Genomic DNA, 16,816 nt, shown 5'->3' with positions numbered 1-16,816 from the left:
TTCTAGGCATACCAAAAACCACTATGTATCGGAACATCAGTCTGGACTTCAAGAGTATAGGGAAAATAGGTGGAAATGCCTTTTATTCTGTAGAGTCAGTGAAGGCCTAGAGTCTACGGCTAATGAGAACCAATCATTAGCTAAAGAGCATACCCGTCAGTCAGAAGAGTCACCCATGGGAAATTATTTGACTGTCATACCTGCCTGTAGAGGCATCAGTATGATGGATTAAAAAAAAAAGAGGAATTCAAATAATTAAGATGTCACTGAGTTCTGATCCTGAAGTTTTGCCAAAAGCAACATCTGTAGTTTTATCCTAGCTTTTCCTATCTATATGTGTGTTCAAGTTTTAATCATATCTTAGATGAATCTGGTATGAAGTTATCATTTTAATCTGTATCCTGTAGGCTAAGCATATCATACCATAGCATCGACAGTAAAACCTTTTGACAAAGTGATGGCTGTTTGCATCATCAGATATGATTTGTTTTCCAAAGCACAACAGAGCCATCATTTTGTATGTTGGAACATTACTGCCTGTAAAATCATTCCACTTACTAAATTAACTCTACTTTGTTTTCCCCTAGTTTCCACTTTTACTTCAGCTGTTATGCCAAGTGTGCATATGTGTGTCTGTGTGATTTCTTGTACTGTGTCAGGCAGGATGGTTATGTTCATTGCCTGCTATGCATTGTTTGAGTGCATCTTGCTTCTTGGTCAGGTTTTACTGGCCCTGTTATGGCGTCATCCCTGTACAACTTTTGTCTCTTACTTCTAAAGAGTTCTTTACAGTTTATAAAGCAATGTTCTGTTATCAAGCCACTTTGGAGACCAGTCACTAGAATGTGATCTTTGTAACGTGATCGACGTCATTGAGTAGTCTGTGGAGGGAGCTTTGAAACAGCCGGGAAGATGAATCTTCATGAAAGTAAAAAGATAGGTGTTCCTGGAAATCGAAAACCACTAATGATAAGGGGAAGAAGCAAGTTGGTTATAGCACGAAATGTGTCTTAAAGTACATCATTGATATGACTGAATGTCAGTGTTTTCTTGCTTCCATATAAATTAAATGTAACTTTAATTTTTTTAAATACAGGTTTCGCTTTAAGTTTCTCTTCATTTGAGATAAGCTAAAATGTATGTTTGTCTTTATTTCAGAGCCAGGCCAAGTCTATTGCTGAACAAAAGAGATTCCCATTTGCTACTGATAATGACAGCACAAATGAAGAGTTAGGTGAGACTTGACTTGGGGACTTTTCTTGGGGCATTTGCCTAGAATTTATGATTAGATGCAGAGTGGGTAGGCAGGATGGTGAGGCAGAAAGGACACAGAGCCTGGCTCTGCCAGCATGAGTGGTTTGATCTTGGGTAGGGCATTCAGCTCTTGTGAGGGTTTGATATTTATTATGTCATAAAAATAAACAGTCTGGATGGAATCAGTGTTTCTATGGAAATTAATAATTATGGTATGAGTTCTAATGAGCTATTAGCATCCATTAAAAGATTATTTGTGTGCTGTCATCAAATATGAACAATATAGAAGTAAAAGCAGACGAGAACCACACCTCCTCTAGTCTTCGGTGTCACAACATAGCTAGGTTTCATTAGTTTTACTCGTGGGGCCAGTCAGTCATTGTTGGTCCAGACTTGTGGGTGTAGAAAGTTGAGTTCATTCTGATCTGCAAATGGGTCATGCTGTTTGGCTTGTTCAGTTCAGTCACTCAGTCGTGTCCGATTCAAGGCATGTCTTAAAACAGCCTCGTTTCACCAATGTCTGATATGCTTTGGGTGTGTCTACATCATTGCCTAATCAGCTCGCACTTGAAGGAGTGGAAACAAATTGAATATAGGACTGAAGAGTGCAGTTGGACAGATTTCACAGAAGGGTGTGCTCCTGGTAGCCCAAAGCACCTGAAAAAATTTTTCTCTGTCTGATTTACACATAATTATTTTTATCCTTTCTGGTGCCATATGCATATTATGTTAAGGTTGAGCACTATTTTGAAAATATTAATCACCTTTTATTCATATTCTTTGAGTAAGCTTTGAGAATTAATTATCCTTTAAGGCATCAGATTTTGGTCTCCTTTGTAATCCTTGAATTCTATTCAATCTTATATTCATTTATTAAATAATGAATTAAGAGTGTAATATGTGCCAGACCTGTCCTACGCTCTAAGAGTAATCCTAGTATATCCTCAGATAGTATAGGCTCTAAGCTGGTTTAGGATCTTCTGAACGTCAGTATTTATTTTTTTTCTTGGAAAAATGACCTCTGTAAGCATACATGTTGCAAGGAGATGTGGAATTGCTGGTTAATAACAATTTCTGGGAGATTCCATTTATCCTAGTTTTCTCTTTATGTCTTTGAACTCCCACAACCAAATTTGGATCCTAGTAATAATTTTTTTGTACAAGATTTAGATTACTTTTCAATGCATATATATGTGCTAGTCATGTCCGACTCTTGAGACCCCATGAGCTGTAGCCCGCCGGGCTTCTCTGTCCATGGAATTTTACAGACAAGAATACTGGAGTGGATTGCCATTTCCTCCTCCAGGGGATCTTTCCAGCCCTGGGATTGAACCTGTGTCTCTTTATGTCTCCTGCATTGACAGGCAGATTCTTTTCACTGCGCTACCTGGGGGTTTTCTCAAAAAAAAAAATCTACTTTTAGATGGAAAGATTTGAGAGCTGCATTTGATTTTATTTGAAAGGAGTTCAACACCTTGGCCATGAACAACAATTTAAGCATGTTTCTAAGTCTAATATTTATCCCCTAAAGCTGTATATTGGAGAAGGAAATGGCAAACCACTCCAGTTTTCTTGCCTGGAGAATCCCGGGGACAGAGGAGCCTGGTGGGTTGCTGTCTATGGGGTCGCACAGAGTCGGACACGACTGACGCGACTTAGCAGCAAAGCTGTATTTGTTTTTATGGGTCACATTCATTTGTTCATTCAATAGATACTTACTGATTATGAGAAGATAGAGAGGAAATTCTGAAATTTTTAAATCTGAAAGGATTTAAGAAAATTTTCTACAGGCTTGTTAAGCAAGACCTGGAGAGAACAATTTCCCCATGGTAACACAGCCAGTGAGTGGCAGGGCCAGAGTCTGAGCCCAAATCTTGGCTTTCTAAAGTATCTTCCTGCACTCAAAAAAATAGTTTTATGTTTCAGTCCCTGTTCATCCAGTCGTCAAGGGATTCAAACCATTTTTCAGTCCAGCCCAGTGCACAGTAGTTTCAGTGCAGCCTTGATTTTTCTCAGGGTAGCATGGTGGTTAGGATGGTGGGTCCTAGAGCCAGGCTGCCTGCTTCCCTTGTCTCACTGCATGTTGTCTTTCAACAGTTTAAATGCTTCATTTCCTTGTCTGCTGATGAGGATGACAGTTGTACCTGTCTCACTGCAATTAAGGAGCAATTGAGTTACAACACGTGTAAATAGTTAGGATGGTACCTGGCACCTGTTAAGAATATAGTGCATGTTGCTATTATTGTTGTTATTTTTACTACTAATGCTCCTGATTCCCACCAAAGAGGTCTCTGGCTAGCCCATTATCTGCTACAACTATCTGAATAGTATCCACTCCTGTTATTCTGAACTTGAATTTGACTTTAATTGTCTTTTCAACGAAATTAGGATGAAAACAGACCTCTTTTCATGTTGAAGAATGCACCCCAGAGCTCTTGTATTATTATGATGCTCAGTGTTTTGAACTTTACTTTTCTGAGGTTAGTTATAAAATCTGTTTCTGCATTTAATGTATTTACTACTTTTTCCTGTCAGGGAATTTAAACTGAATGACATTAAAAGTTTCAGTTGCCCATCTTCTTGAATACTTATGTCCTTAAACTGGAGGGTAACAATAAAGCTTTTTTTCCCAAAGCAATAGGTCAAATAAGATCAAATATTGAATTAAGAATATAATTTTTCAGAAATATTTGGGACTTTAGGGAATTAGGGCAAATATTGCAGATGGAAATATATTCTAGAATATTAAAATTTATTGGGTTTTTTTTTTTTTGGACAGGTGAAGTTTAGTCAAAATACTGCCATGTTTTAACAGGTTGTCCTGACTCTAACTTCAAAATACCACTGACATAAGCAGTTTGATTATCTTTAGAGTATATTTTGAGTAATGTTTTAACTGTATTTTGAATAGAAGAGCTAGGGAAAAGACTGCGACTGCATATTGCACTGGTGTGAATTATATCTACAGTTAAGCATTATATTAATACTTATATAATACTATAGTAATTAGAACCTCTCTTTTTGTTCTTAGTAGGTAATTGGCAGTAAATTGAGCACCTGCAGATATCAAGATATGCGATGCTCTTTGGGTATTTCTTCTAATGTTCATAGTAAAGTCACATTGCCATGTTATATGGATATTATGTAGGCTTATTACTAGCTCTTTTGAAATATAGATAGGAAATATCATAAAGATTATTTGGTATTTGAAAGTGAGTGATGGGCTTAGACAAAGATAATTACTTTTTGCAGGCAGATGTTTTATAGATGGCTTTAATAATTTAAATCTAGATAGAACTAGACTGACTAGCAAATGCCAAATGGTAGGAGAATTCAATTACATCTTATTAACTCTAAGTTTCCTTTAACTGCTTCTAGTCCTTGGAGCTGCCTTTTAAGATTTGGTAAAGAATTTAGTTACCTGTTTCAGTCTGAGATCCTTTATTCATTCCTTTAATGTTTCTGTATTCTTTTTCCTAGCTATTGCATATGTGTTGATTGGCAGTGGTCTCTATGATGAAGCAATAAGACATTTTTCAACAATGCTTCAGGTAATTTTTCTTCTTAATCATATAATTGCAAGTTTATAGTAATGACAAAAATATGGACTCATGTGTAGCTAAGGTGCTGCAGTAAAACATAGATTTTAAGATTTTACAAGAAAATAAAGGAAATCAGCCCTGACTGAGCCCTTTCTTGGTGGTGCAGGCCTCATAACATGTTCTCATTTAATCTTTGCAGTGTTACTTTATTTTAAAGGAGATCAGGCGATTTGCTTGTAGTCTCCCCACCATCAGCAGGCAGAGATGAGATTCAAATGCAAGTTTCAGAAAGACAAACATTAGCTTCAGTTCATTTTCCTCTCTACCTTGATATGTCTCATGAGATGCAGACACTGGAAATTCTTGGAATTACAGATGTTTACTCTCTGTGCAGGTGCTGATCTGCATGGTTAAGTCCACTCATGGATTTGTTTCTCACCATAAAGTATAAGACTCTTCAGTAGGACCGTTGGACCTCTGCTGACTGATGGCTATGTTAAAGTCTGGTTCAGACCAAGTGCTTAAATACCTCAGTATAAGAGCTGCATAGGAGACCTGTAAAATGCAGCCTGACATTATTGTCCATATATCTTGGGTCATTATTTAACCATATTCTGGTTGATGCTTGGCCATTATCCATTATCTGTTCAGGACGGTCAAGTAAGGTTAGAAATACCTGAGTTTTAATCTATCTCTGCTGCTCACTAGAAAGTTATTTAACCTCCTGGTTGTGGACATAATGATAACTACCTTCAAAAATATTCTAGTTCAGTTTAAATGAAATATCTTAAAAAGTACTTTACTAGATGCCCGGCACGTATAGTGAGTGCTCAGTTAATTTCAGCTACTCAAAGTACCATTCTGGCATAGTCATCTGTGCTAATACAGTAAGAGCCAGTAGATAGTTTACAATTCAGCAGGCAGATTAAATTTTAAAATACCAGTTTTGAAAATTTTGCTCTTCTTTTCTCTTTTTAAACATAGGATTATGTTGATAACTTGGTCTTCACTCTCAAATAATCAATAAGATGTTTTTATAGTTATTGTATTAAAGTCCTTGCATCTAAAAAGCTATGTGTTTGAGTGGTCATATGGGATAATATTCTTCAGTGGAGTTTAAAGTACAATGGGTAGATTATAAAGTTTTAAAAATCATCCTTTTGTTTAGCATTGCAGTATTTAAAAAGGTAAGAAAGCACTGGTTTGAAAGGGGGGCTTTGGTACATATATAAGAGCACATATCAGTTAGTTTATGATAGCCACCAGAAGACAACAGCATGAGCTTGCAGATGTATTATCAGTTCATTCAGCTTTTTGAAAAATATTATCTGTCTAGTTGAAGGCAATATAACAATGTTAAATAAAATACTTTAAGTAATAAAAAATTTCTTAATTCTGCCACTCTAACATTAAGTTTTTTGTTTATGATCTTTTCAAAGTATGCGTTTTTTTTTAATAATCTGAATATATATACTATTTTGTATTACTTTTTCACTTAATTTTATAAATTTTTTCAATGTTTCTCTACAGTTATTATTTTAATAACTCTATAATATCTCTGGTGTCCATTTATTATTGTAAAACTTCCCTTGCATTTGTGTTCAGAAAGTAGATCAGAATTTTTCTCTTTGTGCTAAGAAAAGATATTAGTATACTAAAGTTTGATATAGTATTTTCATCAGTCTACATTGGGTTGCTTTCAATTGATAGATTTTTCTTTGAGAATGTGTGGAGTATAAATTGAACGGCTGATTCTGATGATCCAAACTACTGATAGGGCAGGAATGGAAGTCAGGGGAGCAGCAGAAAGTTCAAATGCTACAGGTCCATGGAAGACAGGCCTGGGTCAACATTCATAGCACATCTTTACATGGAATTCAATGCCCTTGGCTTTCCTGCTGGTGCTCTTCTTGGTGATGTCTCTCTTCCCTTCTGTTTTGGTTCTTCCCAGCCTTTTCTGCATCATAAGACATGTGGAAAATCCTATTTTCATGACACACTGGAATAATAAGCAGGAGCAAATGTAGAGGCATCCAGATAGAGCGTGGTGAAAAGCTGTCACATTTTCTTTATGTTATATGACTGCAATAAATATATGATACACAGATTTGATATTAAATGATAAAATTCTTTTTTAAATTTTAATAAGACTTGATCCTGCTTTTCTGGATGTAGTTTTTCTATATTAGGCTTTATGTTTGAAATTGATGCACATAATTCCTACTAAAGAGTTTTTCATTGATTTCTTCAAATTCTTGATAGCGAATTTCATTAAGGAACTGTACAACCAGGTGGGAGTGAATGTCCAAAGAACAGTTATTGGTACTTCTCTAATTGACCAAAACTCTTTTTCTTATCATGAATCAGAATTTACATGTCAGTCTCTTTAATTGTATTTTTACAGTATGACCATTTTTTAAATCTAAGTGCTCTTCCTTTTCTTTTTTTGGCAAATGTAGCGATACTTTGTCTTGCAGTAATGAAATTGGTTTTTAGCCCAGCAGTACTTTTTATTTTTATTGTCCATTATTCAGAAGAGTGGTAAAGTATTTCTTCAAGCGTGAAGAGTTGCCTCATTAGGACTCAACCCAGCATCACTGGAGGATCATTTCTGTCAATACATTGTGTCAACTATTAGATGTCCATCTGTTCCTTGCAGGACCTTCTACATGTGCAAAAACTCCATATTTTTTTTGGCTGCACCATGTTTTAGTTGCACAATGTCGGATCTAGTTCCCTGACCAGGGATTGAACCCAGGTCCCCAATGTTGGAAGCATGGAGTCTTAGCCACTGGACCATAAGGGAAGTCCCCAAAATTCTATATTTTTAACCCAGTAAACAAACATAGGGGCTTCCCTGGTGGCTCTGATGGTAAAGCGTCTGCCTACAATGTGGGAGACCTGGGTTCGATCCCTGGGTCAGGAAGATGCCCTGGAGAAAGAAATGGCAACCCACTCCAGTATTCTTGCCCGGAAAATCCGATGGACTGAGAAGCCTGGTAGGCTACAGTCCGTGGGGTCTCAAAGAGTTGGACACGACTGAGCGAATTCACTTCACTAAAAAAACATACCTTAACAAATCTTCAGTGATAACTGTTCACAGACAAACTTTTCCAGTTGTTTTAGTTTGTTGTTGTTGTTTAGTAGCTAAGTCTTGTCTGACTCTTTGCAAAACCATGGACTGTAGCCTGCCCAGCTCCTCCGTCTGTGGGATTTCCCAGGCAAGAATACTGGAGTGGGTTGCCATTTCCTTTTTAGCTGATTAACTCTTGACAAAATGTTTCTCTTGGAAGGCCTGCAAGCTCCAGCATGAAGCAACAATGCTCGGAATAAGATTCCATTCATAGAAAGCTGAAGACAAATGGGGCCATGGGTGTTGGGATTTTATTATATTTACCATGTGAAATTTGGATCTATGCACGAGGACGCTTATATTCCAGAATGACCTGTGGATGTAAAGCTTTTATACCTTCTTGTTGGCTTAGTTGCAGGATCAGAGAACAAACTTATGGGGTATTTCCATAATCTTTGTTGTTTCAATGTGTTCATTTTAATATTTATCCAAATATGGATTGTTTAGCACATCTTTAAAGGAAGACATTATTCCCTGAGCATCACAGTTTCCAACTGAACACAATTTCAAGATTTATTAGATCTGTCCATCTTCATTGGAAACTCTTTGATTTTAAAAGCTTATCAGTTGGTATTGTCTCCATGTCCATGTCTTTGTGTCCTTTCCACACATGTTGGTGCCTCCATCATAGTGTTCTTGAAAGCAGGAAACTCTCCTGGTTTCTGTGCTGCTTCAGTGCTCATGCAGGGCTGGGTGACCTAAGTACTGTGATGATGTTCAATGAGGCAGTTGACCTTTGCTATTAGTTGTGTGACTTTGAACTCATCTGATTCTGATCTGACTGTAATGGAACTGAATTCATGAAAGAACTTTGTTTTTTTTTAACATTAGCAGACAAAATGTAAAACATTCCTCTGTTCATGATCTTGTAGCCTAACTTGATGTACATATGTATGTGTACCTGCCACTTACACAGAACTCAATCCTCCTTACATTGCTGTGCAGTGTCATTTTTGATTTCTTTGTCTTTGATCCAGTGACTTGCAGGTTTTAACAAAAAGCCAACCTTGTGGTGGAAAAATGAATATTTGTAAATTTTAAAATCACTATGTAAATAATATAATGAAGATGGTAAATTAGACCTTTATGGGTTTAAAAAAATTTATTATTTTGACATTTGAGACATCTAAGTGGACCTGACTCCAGTAAGCTAACTATCCTTTTATACCATGATTTTGTATTTGCATAAAGTGAATAATATTGGACAATTGAAATACTAGTTTAATTCATTTAAAATTCTGAAAAGGTTCTAAAGTGTAAATATTATTAGACTTGTGTATTCAAAAAACTTCACAATGATATTCTGAGCTCAATTTGTTTTTAGAAATAAACTTTTTTATTTGAAAAAATAGTTCATTGTGACATTTCATAAAGAAAGAATTGTGTCTTGTTAACATCCAAAGCCCATGATAAAATAATAAAGTTGTATCAATCAAAAAAAGTAATAAAATCTACAAGTTAAATTTAGGAACCTGTTTTGTATTGTGGTATGATAGTAACCACAATAATTATATGAGGCTTCCCAGGTGGCGCTAGTGGTAAAGAACCTGCCTGCTGATGCAGGAGATATGAGATGTGGGCTAGATCCCTGGATTGGGGAGATCCCCTGGAGGAGGGCATGGCAACACACTCCAGTATTCTTGCCTGGAGAATCCCCATGGACAGAGAAACCTGGAGGGCTACAGTCCATCGGGTCGCAAAGAGTCGGACGCGACTGAAACAACTTAGCACGCATACACAATAATTATATATTCTTTTATGTTATTGGAAAAGAATTCTAAAAGAAAAATATAAGCTGAATAATAGAGGAAACCTGAGTAACATGCATCTGTAAAGTATTTAGGCTTTCTCCCTTCAATTTACAACAACATAGAGGATGTTTAGTTATTGTGATTGTTATCATAGTTACAGTCTAGTATTACAGGTTCCAAATCAACTGCATACTCTCCCCTGAACCTGCCACATCCCCCCACCCACAACTGAGAAAGAATCTCTAGTCATACCCTCGTGTCGCCAAGCTCAATGAATGGCACCCCTCCATAGGATTACAACATGCTTCACACATATGTGTGTCACTTACTTCATCACCAGCTCTGTCTGTGTATCTCCTAAGGATCTCCTTCATCCATCTGCTGCTCCCAGCTCTGTTCAAACCATGGCCAGCCACTTTGATCTGCCAGATGACAGATGGGGCCAACATTTCCTGGCTTCTCTCCTCACACCCTCCACACACATGCACATGTGCACACCATACAAACATGTACTTTAAACACTCATATACTTTGCTGTTGGTTTTAGGTTAAAGATAAAAATCTTTAATATGGTTCCTACCTACTTTTCCAATCTCATCTTGGAGATGCCGTATTCTCTGCTTCCCTCAGAGTCTTTGCGCCATCTGGACCAGTCATTCTGGGATTCCCCCACCCCCTAAGATCTCAGTCCAGGTATTTAAGTCTTTATACATTTTATAAAGCACCATGTATCTCTCTCACACTTATTGAGGGTGTAACTTTACATTTATATTTGTGGTTCTTTGGCTGTGCTCCAAGAAGGCAAGAATCTTTCGCCATCTGTGTTGGTTTTTCTTACTATGGTATTCGTAGCACATGGGATGGGGCATGGCTCATAGCTGGCCCTGAGTAAATATTTGTTGAAAGAATGACTAACATCCATATGACATATAGTGAAAGAGAAGAGGAGCATACCTATTTTCCAGAGGCATCTGTAAGGAGTTAGAGAAGAGGGAGTGTTTGAGCTGAGACTTGGAGGATGGAAAGATTTTCCTGGGCATAGAGACAATGGGTGGGTGTTTCAGGCAGATGAGAGCATTTGCAAATGCGCCCAGCTTGGGAACCTGTGTTGCATCTAGGGAACTACTGCTGCTGCTGCTAAGTCACTTCAGTCGTGTCCGACTCTGTGCGAGCCCATAGATGGCAGCCCACCAAGCTCCCCCATCCCTGGGATTCTCCAGGCAAGAACACTGGAGTGGGTTGCAATTTCCTTCTCCAATGCATGAAAGTGAAAAGTGAAAGTGAAGTCACTCAGCCATGTCCGACTCTTAGTGACCCCATGGACTGCAGCCTACCAGGCTCCTCTGTCCATGGGATTCTCCAGGCAAGAGTACTGGAGTGGGGTACTAAGTAATACCAATTTTTAGAGTATGAATTGTGAATGGGGGAATGAAAGGAGGTGAGTGGTGATGCAGAAAAGTGATCAGTGATTTTTGCAAAGGCATTTAGATGTGACCTCACTGTTTGTCAAATTCTGAGGCGCTACCCTTTAGTAGATGCTGAAATTAATTGGTGAGTCAAGACTAACAGTTTTTCAATTAAATATACCTGATAAAGAAATATCAGATAACATTGTGTACAGCAAGGCTTGAGGAGACTTAGTGAAGCTTTTGTTTCTGATGTGTTTATGTGTATATTTATGTATATATCTATGAGTGTACTGGGTTACAGTGTAAAATGTATTTCCTAAAGTGAAAAATGTTTGAATTTTGCTGTTGTACGTGTTGGGAAGCCAATGAATAATGTCAGCCAGGGAAATGTCATGATCAGACTTAGTGTTAGTTACCTCTTAACATGGGCCTGGAGACTGGATGGGAAGAAACAGGCAGTGGTTGAGGCCATTGCAGTAGCCGCATGAGAGGAAGTGGCTGCTGGATCAGGAGATGAAACTGCCAGGATTTCTTGAGTATGTGTGTTGGCTGGGGAGATGAGGATGACTCCCAGAGTGGCTGGTGAGGCCACAGGGTATATGGAGATGTCAGTGAAACAAGAATGACTCTTTATTTTTAATTTTCTATTGGAGGGTAATTGCTTCACGATGTTTTATTGGTTTCTGCTGTACAATGTGAATCAGCCATGTGTGCTGTGCTGTGCATAGTCACTCAGTCATGTCCGATTCTTTGCGACCCCATGGACTGTAGCCCACCAGGCTCCTCTGTCCATGGACATTCTCCAGGCAAGAATACTGGAGTGGGTTGCCGTGCCCTCCTCCAGGGGATCTTCCCAACCCAGGGATCGAACTCAGGTTTCCCGCATTGCAGGCGGATTCTTTACCATTTGAGCCACCAGGGAAGTCCCAAGAATACTGGAGTGGGTAGCGTATCCCTTCTCTAGCAGATATTCCTGACCCAGGAATCGAACTGGGGCCTCCTGCATTGCAGGTGGATTCTTTACCAGCTGAGCTACCAGGGAAGCCCAAATCAATCATAAATATAGATATATCCCCTCCTTCTTGAGCCTCCCTCCCACTCCCCATCCCACCCCTGCAGGTCATCACAGAGCACCAAGCTGAGCTCCCTGTGCTATGCAGCAGCTTCCTGCTAGTTACCTGTTTCACACATGGTAGTATATATATGTCAGTGCTACCCTCTTGATTCATCCCACCCTCTCCTTCTCCTGCTGTGTCCACAAGTACATCCTCTATGTTTGTGTCTCTATTCCTGCCCCACAGAAAGTTCATCGGTACCATAACTCTTTATTTAAATGTACTTTTTTCTAATTTACCTCTTTTCTCAGTTGAGGAGAAAGCTTATAGAGACAAATCTGAAAGTGGGGTTTGCTTTCACTGGAGCCTGTCCTCAGCAGGCATGAGCTACATGGGATCACCAGCCGCCCCCTCCTCTCCAACCTGGACGAGGTGCTGCTCTGTCACTGTTCTGCCTTCTGGCAGGTGCCGGTCCTAGGGAAGCATGTGAAGACTGTCTTAGATTCCTCAGTGGGGAACTCTCTTTCCTGCTTTTCCTTACCCTCTGGCCCTGGATCCCACTCCCAAACTACTTGCTCTGCCTTTCTTTCAACCAGGAAGAATATTTAAATGTTGAAGTTTTATCTCCAGGTGACAGAATTATAGGGTGCCCTCTACCTTCTTTTTTGTGCTTTTCTTCATTTTCTAAATTTTCTATAATTTATAATAAGTTTCCTATTTAATTTATTTAAATACAGTATTTTCAATTGATAGTAAAGTTTTATACTACTTTCTGTAGTATGTTTTACTTAACATATTTTTTCTGATTATAAACGTATGTGTGTGTTAAAAGACTTAAAAGGAATGCATCAGTGTATTAAGCAGAATAGGAAGATATCTAGTAATCCCACTTTGCAGAGAAAATTACTGTTAGTATTTTGGAGAGCATTTTTCTATGCACATACTGACCCACATAATCATATACAAGCCTTATTTATAGGAGATGACTACCATTCTTCTGTCCTTCTGTAACTCGTACTTTTCTCCATTTAGCGAATAGCATGGGCAGCCTTTCATGTCAGTTACACACATGTTATAAATCAGAGATCCAAGACTATATGGGAGCCAGAGAAGCAAATTAAATGAGCAAAGTGAATTTATGTAGTGTAGAGGCTCATGGTAAACTGGTGAATACATATCCTTCTTCTAAATAGGCAGCCAGTACTTAGCTCTAGTTGGGTTTTTTTGTTGTAGTTGTTGTCATGTTCTCACATTCTCATGCCCAAATGTGAGTCTGTCATTGTTGGGTTTTTTATTTTCCAAGAGAAGCTAGAGATCTGTAATTGTTTACCTGACTTTTTTCAACTTTCCATATACTGTGAGGCTCATCTGCTGGCTGGGTTGCAACCAGTGATGCCTTGTATGTGTTAGTCACTCAGTTGTGTCCAACTCTTTGCGACCCCATGGGGTGTAGCCCACCAGGCTCCTCCATCCATGGGATTTTCCAGGCAAGAATACTGGGTTGCCATTTCCTTCTCCAGGGGATCTTTCTGACCCAGGGATTGAACCTGAGTCTCGTGCATTGCAGGCAAACTCTTTACTGTCTGATCTACCAGGGAAGCCCCAACCAGTGATGCACCAACTTACTACTTGATGTGGTGTACCTGATTCTGTTTCTGGTAGCCTTTTTTTGGGGGGGATGTTGTTTTTTAGTGAATAGCATCTTATCCTTTGTTTTTTCCCATTTACTCATCATTTAAGTTGATGTGTCTTTTTCTGCAATACTGGCAGACACTCAGTCACAGATTTGAAACTGATTATAGACTGGTCTGCAAGATACATCATCTGATGTAGTCCTGTTAAATTCTTCACTCACGACCTGATAGCCAGAGGCTATGTACTCTTCTTTCTCAAATGTATAGGGAAGGGTTCAAAGAAGAGGGTAAGAGTTGCACAGGTTACATGCTGACAAGTGGTGTTTCACTCTGCAAGTGAGGCAGTTCATACTGCTGGCCAGCGTATGGGACTTGATGGAAGGGCGGCAGATGCTCTGTCCTTGGGCCTGAGAGGCGTTTTATCCAGTGCACATGGGAGCAGGTTGCAAGAAAGGTCTGGTTCTTATTCTGAGCCATTAGAATAAAGGATTGTATTATATTAATACCTGATAGATTGTGGAGCCAACTCATCTCTTGTTCCTCACTGAGCTGGTGCTGATGGGTTCTTTCCTTCTCAGATTATTTCATGACTATTTGAAAACAGATGAACCAGGAAGAGGCGTCACCCAGTCCATTACTCCTGTCTCTGTTTCTCTGAGCATCCATTTTCTCTCTGGGCTGTGACTGCTGGTGCTGCCAATATAGAGTTGTTGAGAAGATTATATTTGAAGATGACTGTGTGAAAGAGACTAGCACAAAGCTCAGTAATATTGGTTTTATTTTTTTAGTGTTTTAAAATGTAAAACTCTTATTCGTGTCTCATTCAAATGAGCTTTAAAAATGTAGACTCTTTTGGTCAGGGACTGTGTATTGATTGACACGAGTGATGGTAGCATAACATAGAGCTGTCATTTGCAGCATTAACGTGCTTTAAGCAGAAACTGATTTGTTTTGTTTTGTTTATAGTTTTTGACGTGTTTCTGTTTTGGTCTGACTAGGAGGAGCCTGATCTGGTTAGTGCAATTTATGGCCGAGGGATAGCCTATGGAAAGAAGGGACTACATGTGAGTATGGAATAGTCACACTTGCCATAGTGTCTACATGACTGGACTCAGACCAGGGTTTCCAGGGAGCCCCTCCCTGCTCTCTGAGCTCTGATGGGACACGCAGTGGTGTTATCCCAGTTCACAGATGAGACAGTGGCCATAGGGGACTTCCTCAGGATTAAGTGGCTGGAAAGTAGAGGGCTGGGAATTTCTGCCCAGGTCTTCTGAGGTCAATTTCACCTAACTTTCTATTCCAAAAGGACAGCCTTTGCCAGCCTAAACTTTAGTTCATGATGAACTGAACATAAGCCAAGAAAAGCATGAGACCTTGACAGAATCCCTGAGAAATACTCATTGGTGTAAGAGAGAGACTGGGTATCAACAGTTTACAGTACTTAGAATCTTTCAATTTTTAAAGCTCGAATAGAAGAACAGAAGTTTTTTTGTAAAATATTATAAAAAATAAATTTTTTAAAATTTGTTATATATTATACTTTCTTAGATAGATATATCTTTAGAGCCTTATTCCACTTATTTCTTTGAGGAGTGTGGGAAGAAGGTTATAAGAAGTATATTTTTTGGTCAAACAAAGGCACTTTGGTGTAAAAATGAAGACTTTCCTGAGATTATATAGTGAATAATGAAGTGGTCTAGGTCAGATGTCCAAATTTTCAGTCTTGAACATTATACATGAATTTTTTTCTCTTATATTAAAAATATTCAAATGAAATTATGCTTTGAGGGAGAAATGTCACTTTGTATTTTTGTGAATTAAAAAACAATTGTCCTAATTGCCTGCTGGCCTATTGGAGAAATCTTGTATAATATTGTATACTTCTGAGACATGAGAAAGTAGACTGCACAGGAACACAGATTTGGAAATAACGGAAGATGTTTAGGAAGGAAGCAGTGTTACATTCAGAGCATCAGTAAATAGCCCTACTTAGGTTCAGGGCATCAGTAAATGATCAAAGTTGCCCTAGTAAAGGTCAGAGATAAACTGCTTCTTCCTCATTCTCATCTCTTTTCATTTTATATCTGAAATTTGCTTGTATCTTTAATGTACTTTTAATGTAAAAGTAACATCCTCATGTATTTTTGATATGAAAGTAATGTGTAAATTTTAAAGAGAACAGGCTTACCTAGGCTTCTCTAGGAGTAGGTGTATAGGCCTGGAGGGGTTTTGACTGACACTAATTTGGCTCCTCTGTTCCCACATTGCCACTAGTCAGCATCATTTTGCACACTGGTATCCACATGCTCATCCCTTGAAATTGGCTGATGTAGTGTTTAAATAGGTTAAATTGAGAAAACATCTTGCCACCTGTGGAATTTGTGCTAGGTAGCCAAGTCCAACATGGGTAGGTAGACCTGAGCGAGTTAAATGATTATAGCTTATTTAACTTGGCAGATCTCTTACATAGAAGCTAAGTTCCTGTTTATTTCTAAATAAATAGTTATGTCATTACTAAATTATTAGTTTTTTCAGAAAGTCTGTTCAAACTGGTTTTGAGTAACAGTGTATCTCATACTGAGCTAATGCCTTTTCAAGGACGTTAAGAATGCTGAGCTTGCTCTGTTCGAACTGAGCCGAGTAATTACCTTGGAACCAGATCGTCCAGAGGTATTTGAGCAGCGAGCAGAAGTGAGTGTGGTTTTCTTTTTCCCTCTGTTGTTACTGGATTTTAAAAAATCTCAGATTTTTTTTTCCTTTTATTTTATTGCTGATAAATTTTAAGCCTCCCGTATACCTATTGTGTTTTCCTCCATAGGTACATAATGCATTTAAACAGTTGAAATTACTAGAAAACTATGGGCTGAGTGATATTCTTTCCTGATTTAACATGTTAAATCTTTCCTGACATGTTAAATCTTTCCTGATTTAACATGTTAAATCTTTCCTGATTTAACATGTTACATCTTTCCTGATTTAACATGTAATAGTAACATTTAGTATTAAAAATAGTTATGATGTGTACCACCACTGTCCAT

At 38.4% G+C, this 16,816-nt stretch overlaps 1 protein-coding gene across 12 annotated transcripts in view; it reads left to right on the top strand.

The window, feature by feature from the left end:
- TTC13 (tetratricopeptide repeat domain 13) overlaps positions 1-16,816 on the top strand; it is a 97,330-nt gene that overhangs the window by 38,430 nt on the left and 42,084 nt on the right. For 5 of the 12 annotated variants that reach the window (XM_081574405.1, XM_081574404.1, XM_081574400.1 and 2 more), the window contains exons 3-6: positions 1,159-1,234; positions 4,735-4,805; positions 14,777-14,842; positions 16,377-16,469. In XM_081574405.1, the coding sequence (XP_081430531.1) occupies positions 4,797-4,805; positions 14,777-14,842; positions 16,377-16,469 (168 nt within the window). In that variant the 5' untranslated portion in view covers positions 1,159-1,234; positions 4,735-4,796. The remainder of the gene's footprint in view (positions 1-1,158; positions 1,235-4,734; positions 4,806-14,776; positions 14,843-16,376; positions 16,470-16,816) is intronic. The other 7 variants (XM_081574403.1, XM_081574402.1, XM_081574398.1 and 4 more) reach the window with 2 other exon arrangements.

The sequence above is a fragment of the Giraffa tippelskirchi genome, chromosome 2 (genome assembly GCF_054371585.1).
Source record: "Giraffa tippelskirchi isolate mGirTip1 chromosome 2, T2T-mGirTip1v1.2.pri, whole genome shotgun sequence".
NCBI lineage: Eukaryota > Metazoa > Chordata > Mammalia > Artiodactyla > Giraffidae > Giraffa > Giraffa tippelskirchi.
Note: the sequence above shows the minus strand (reverse complement) of the source record. Positions and strands in the feature narration are given on the sequence as shown.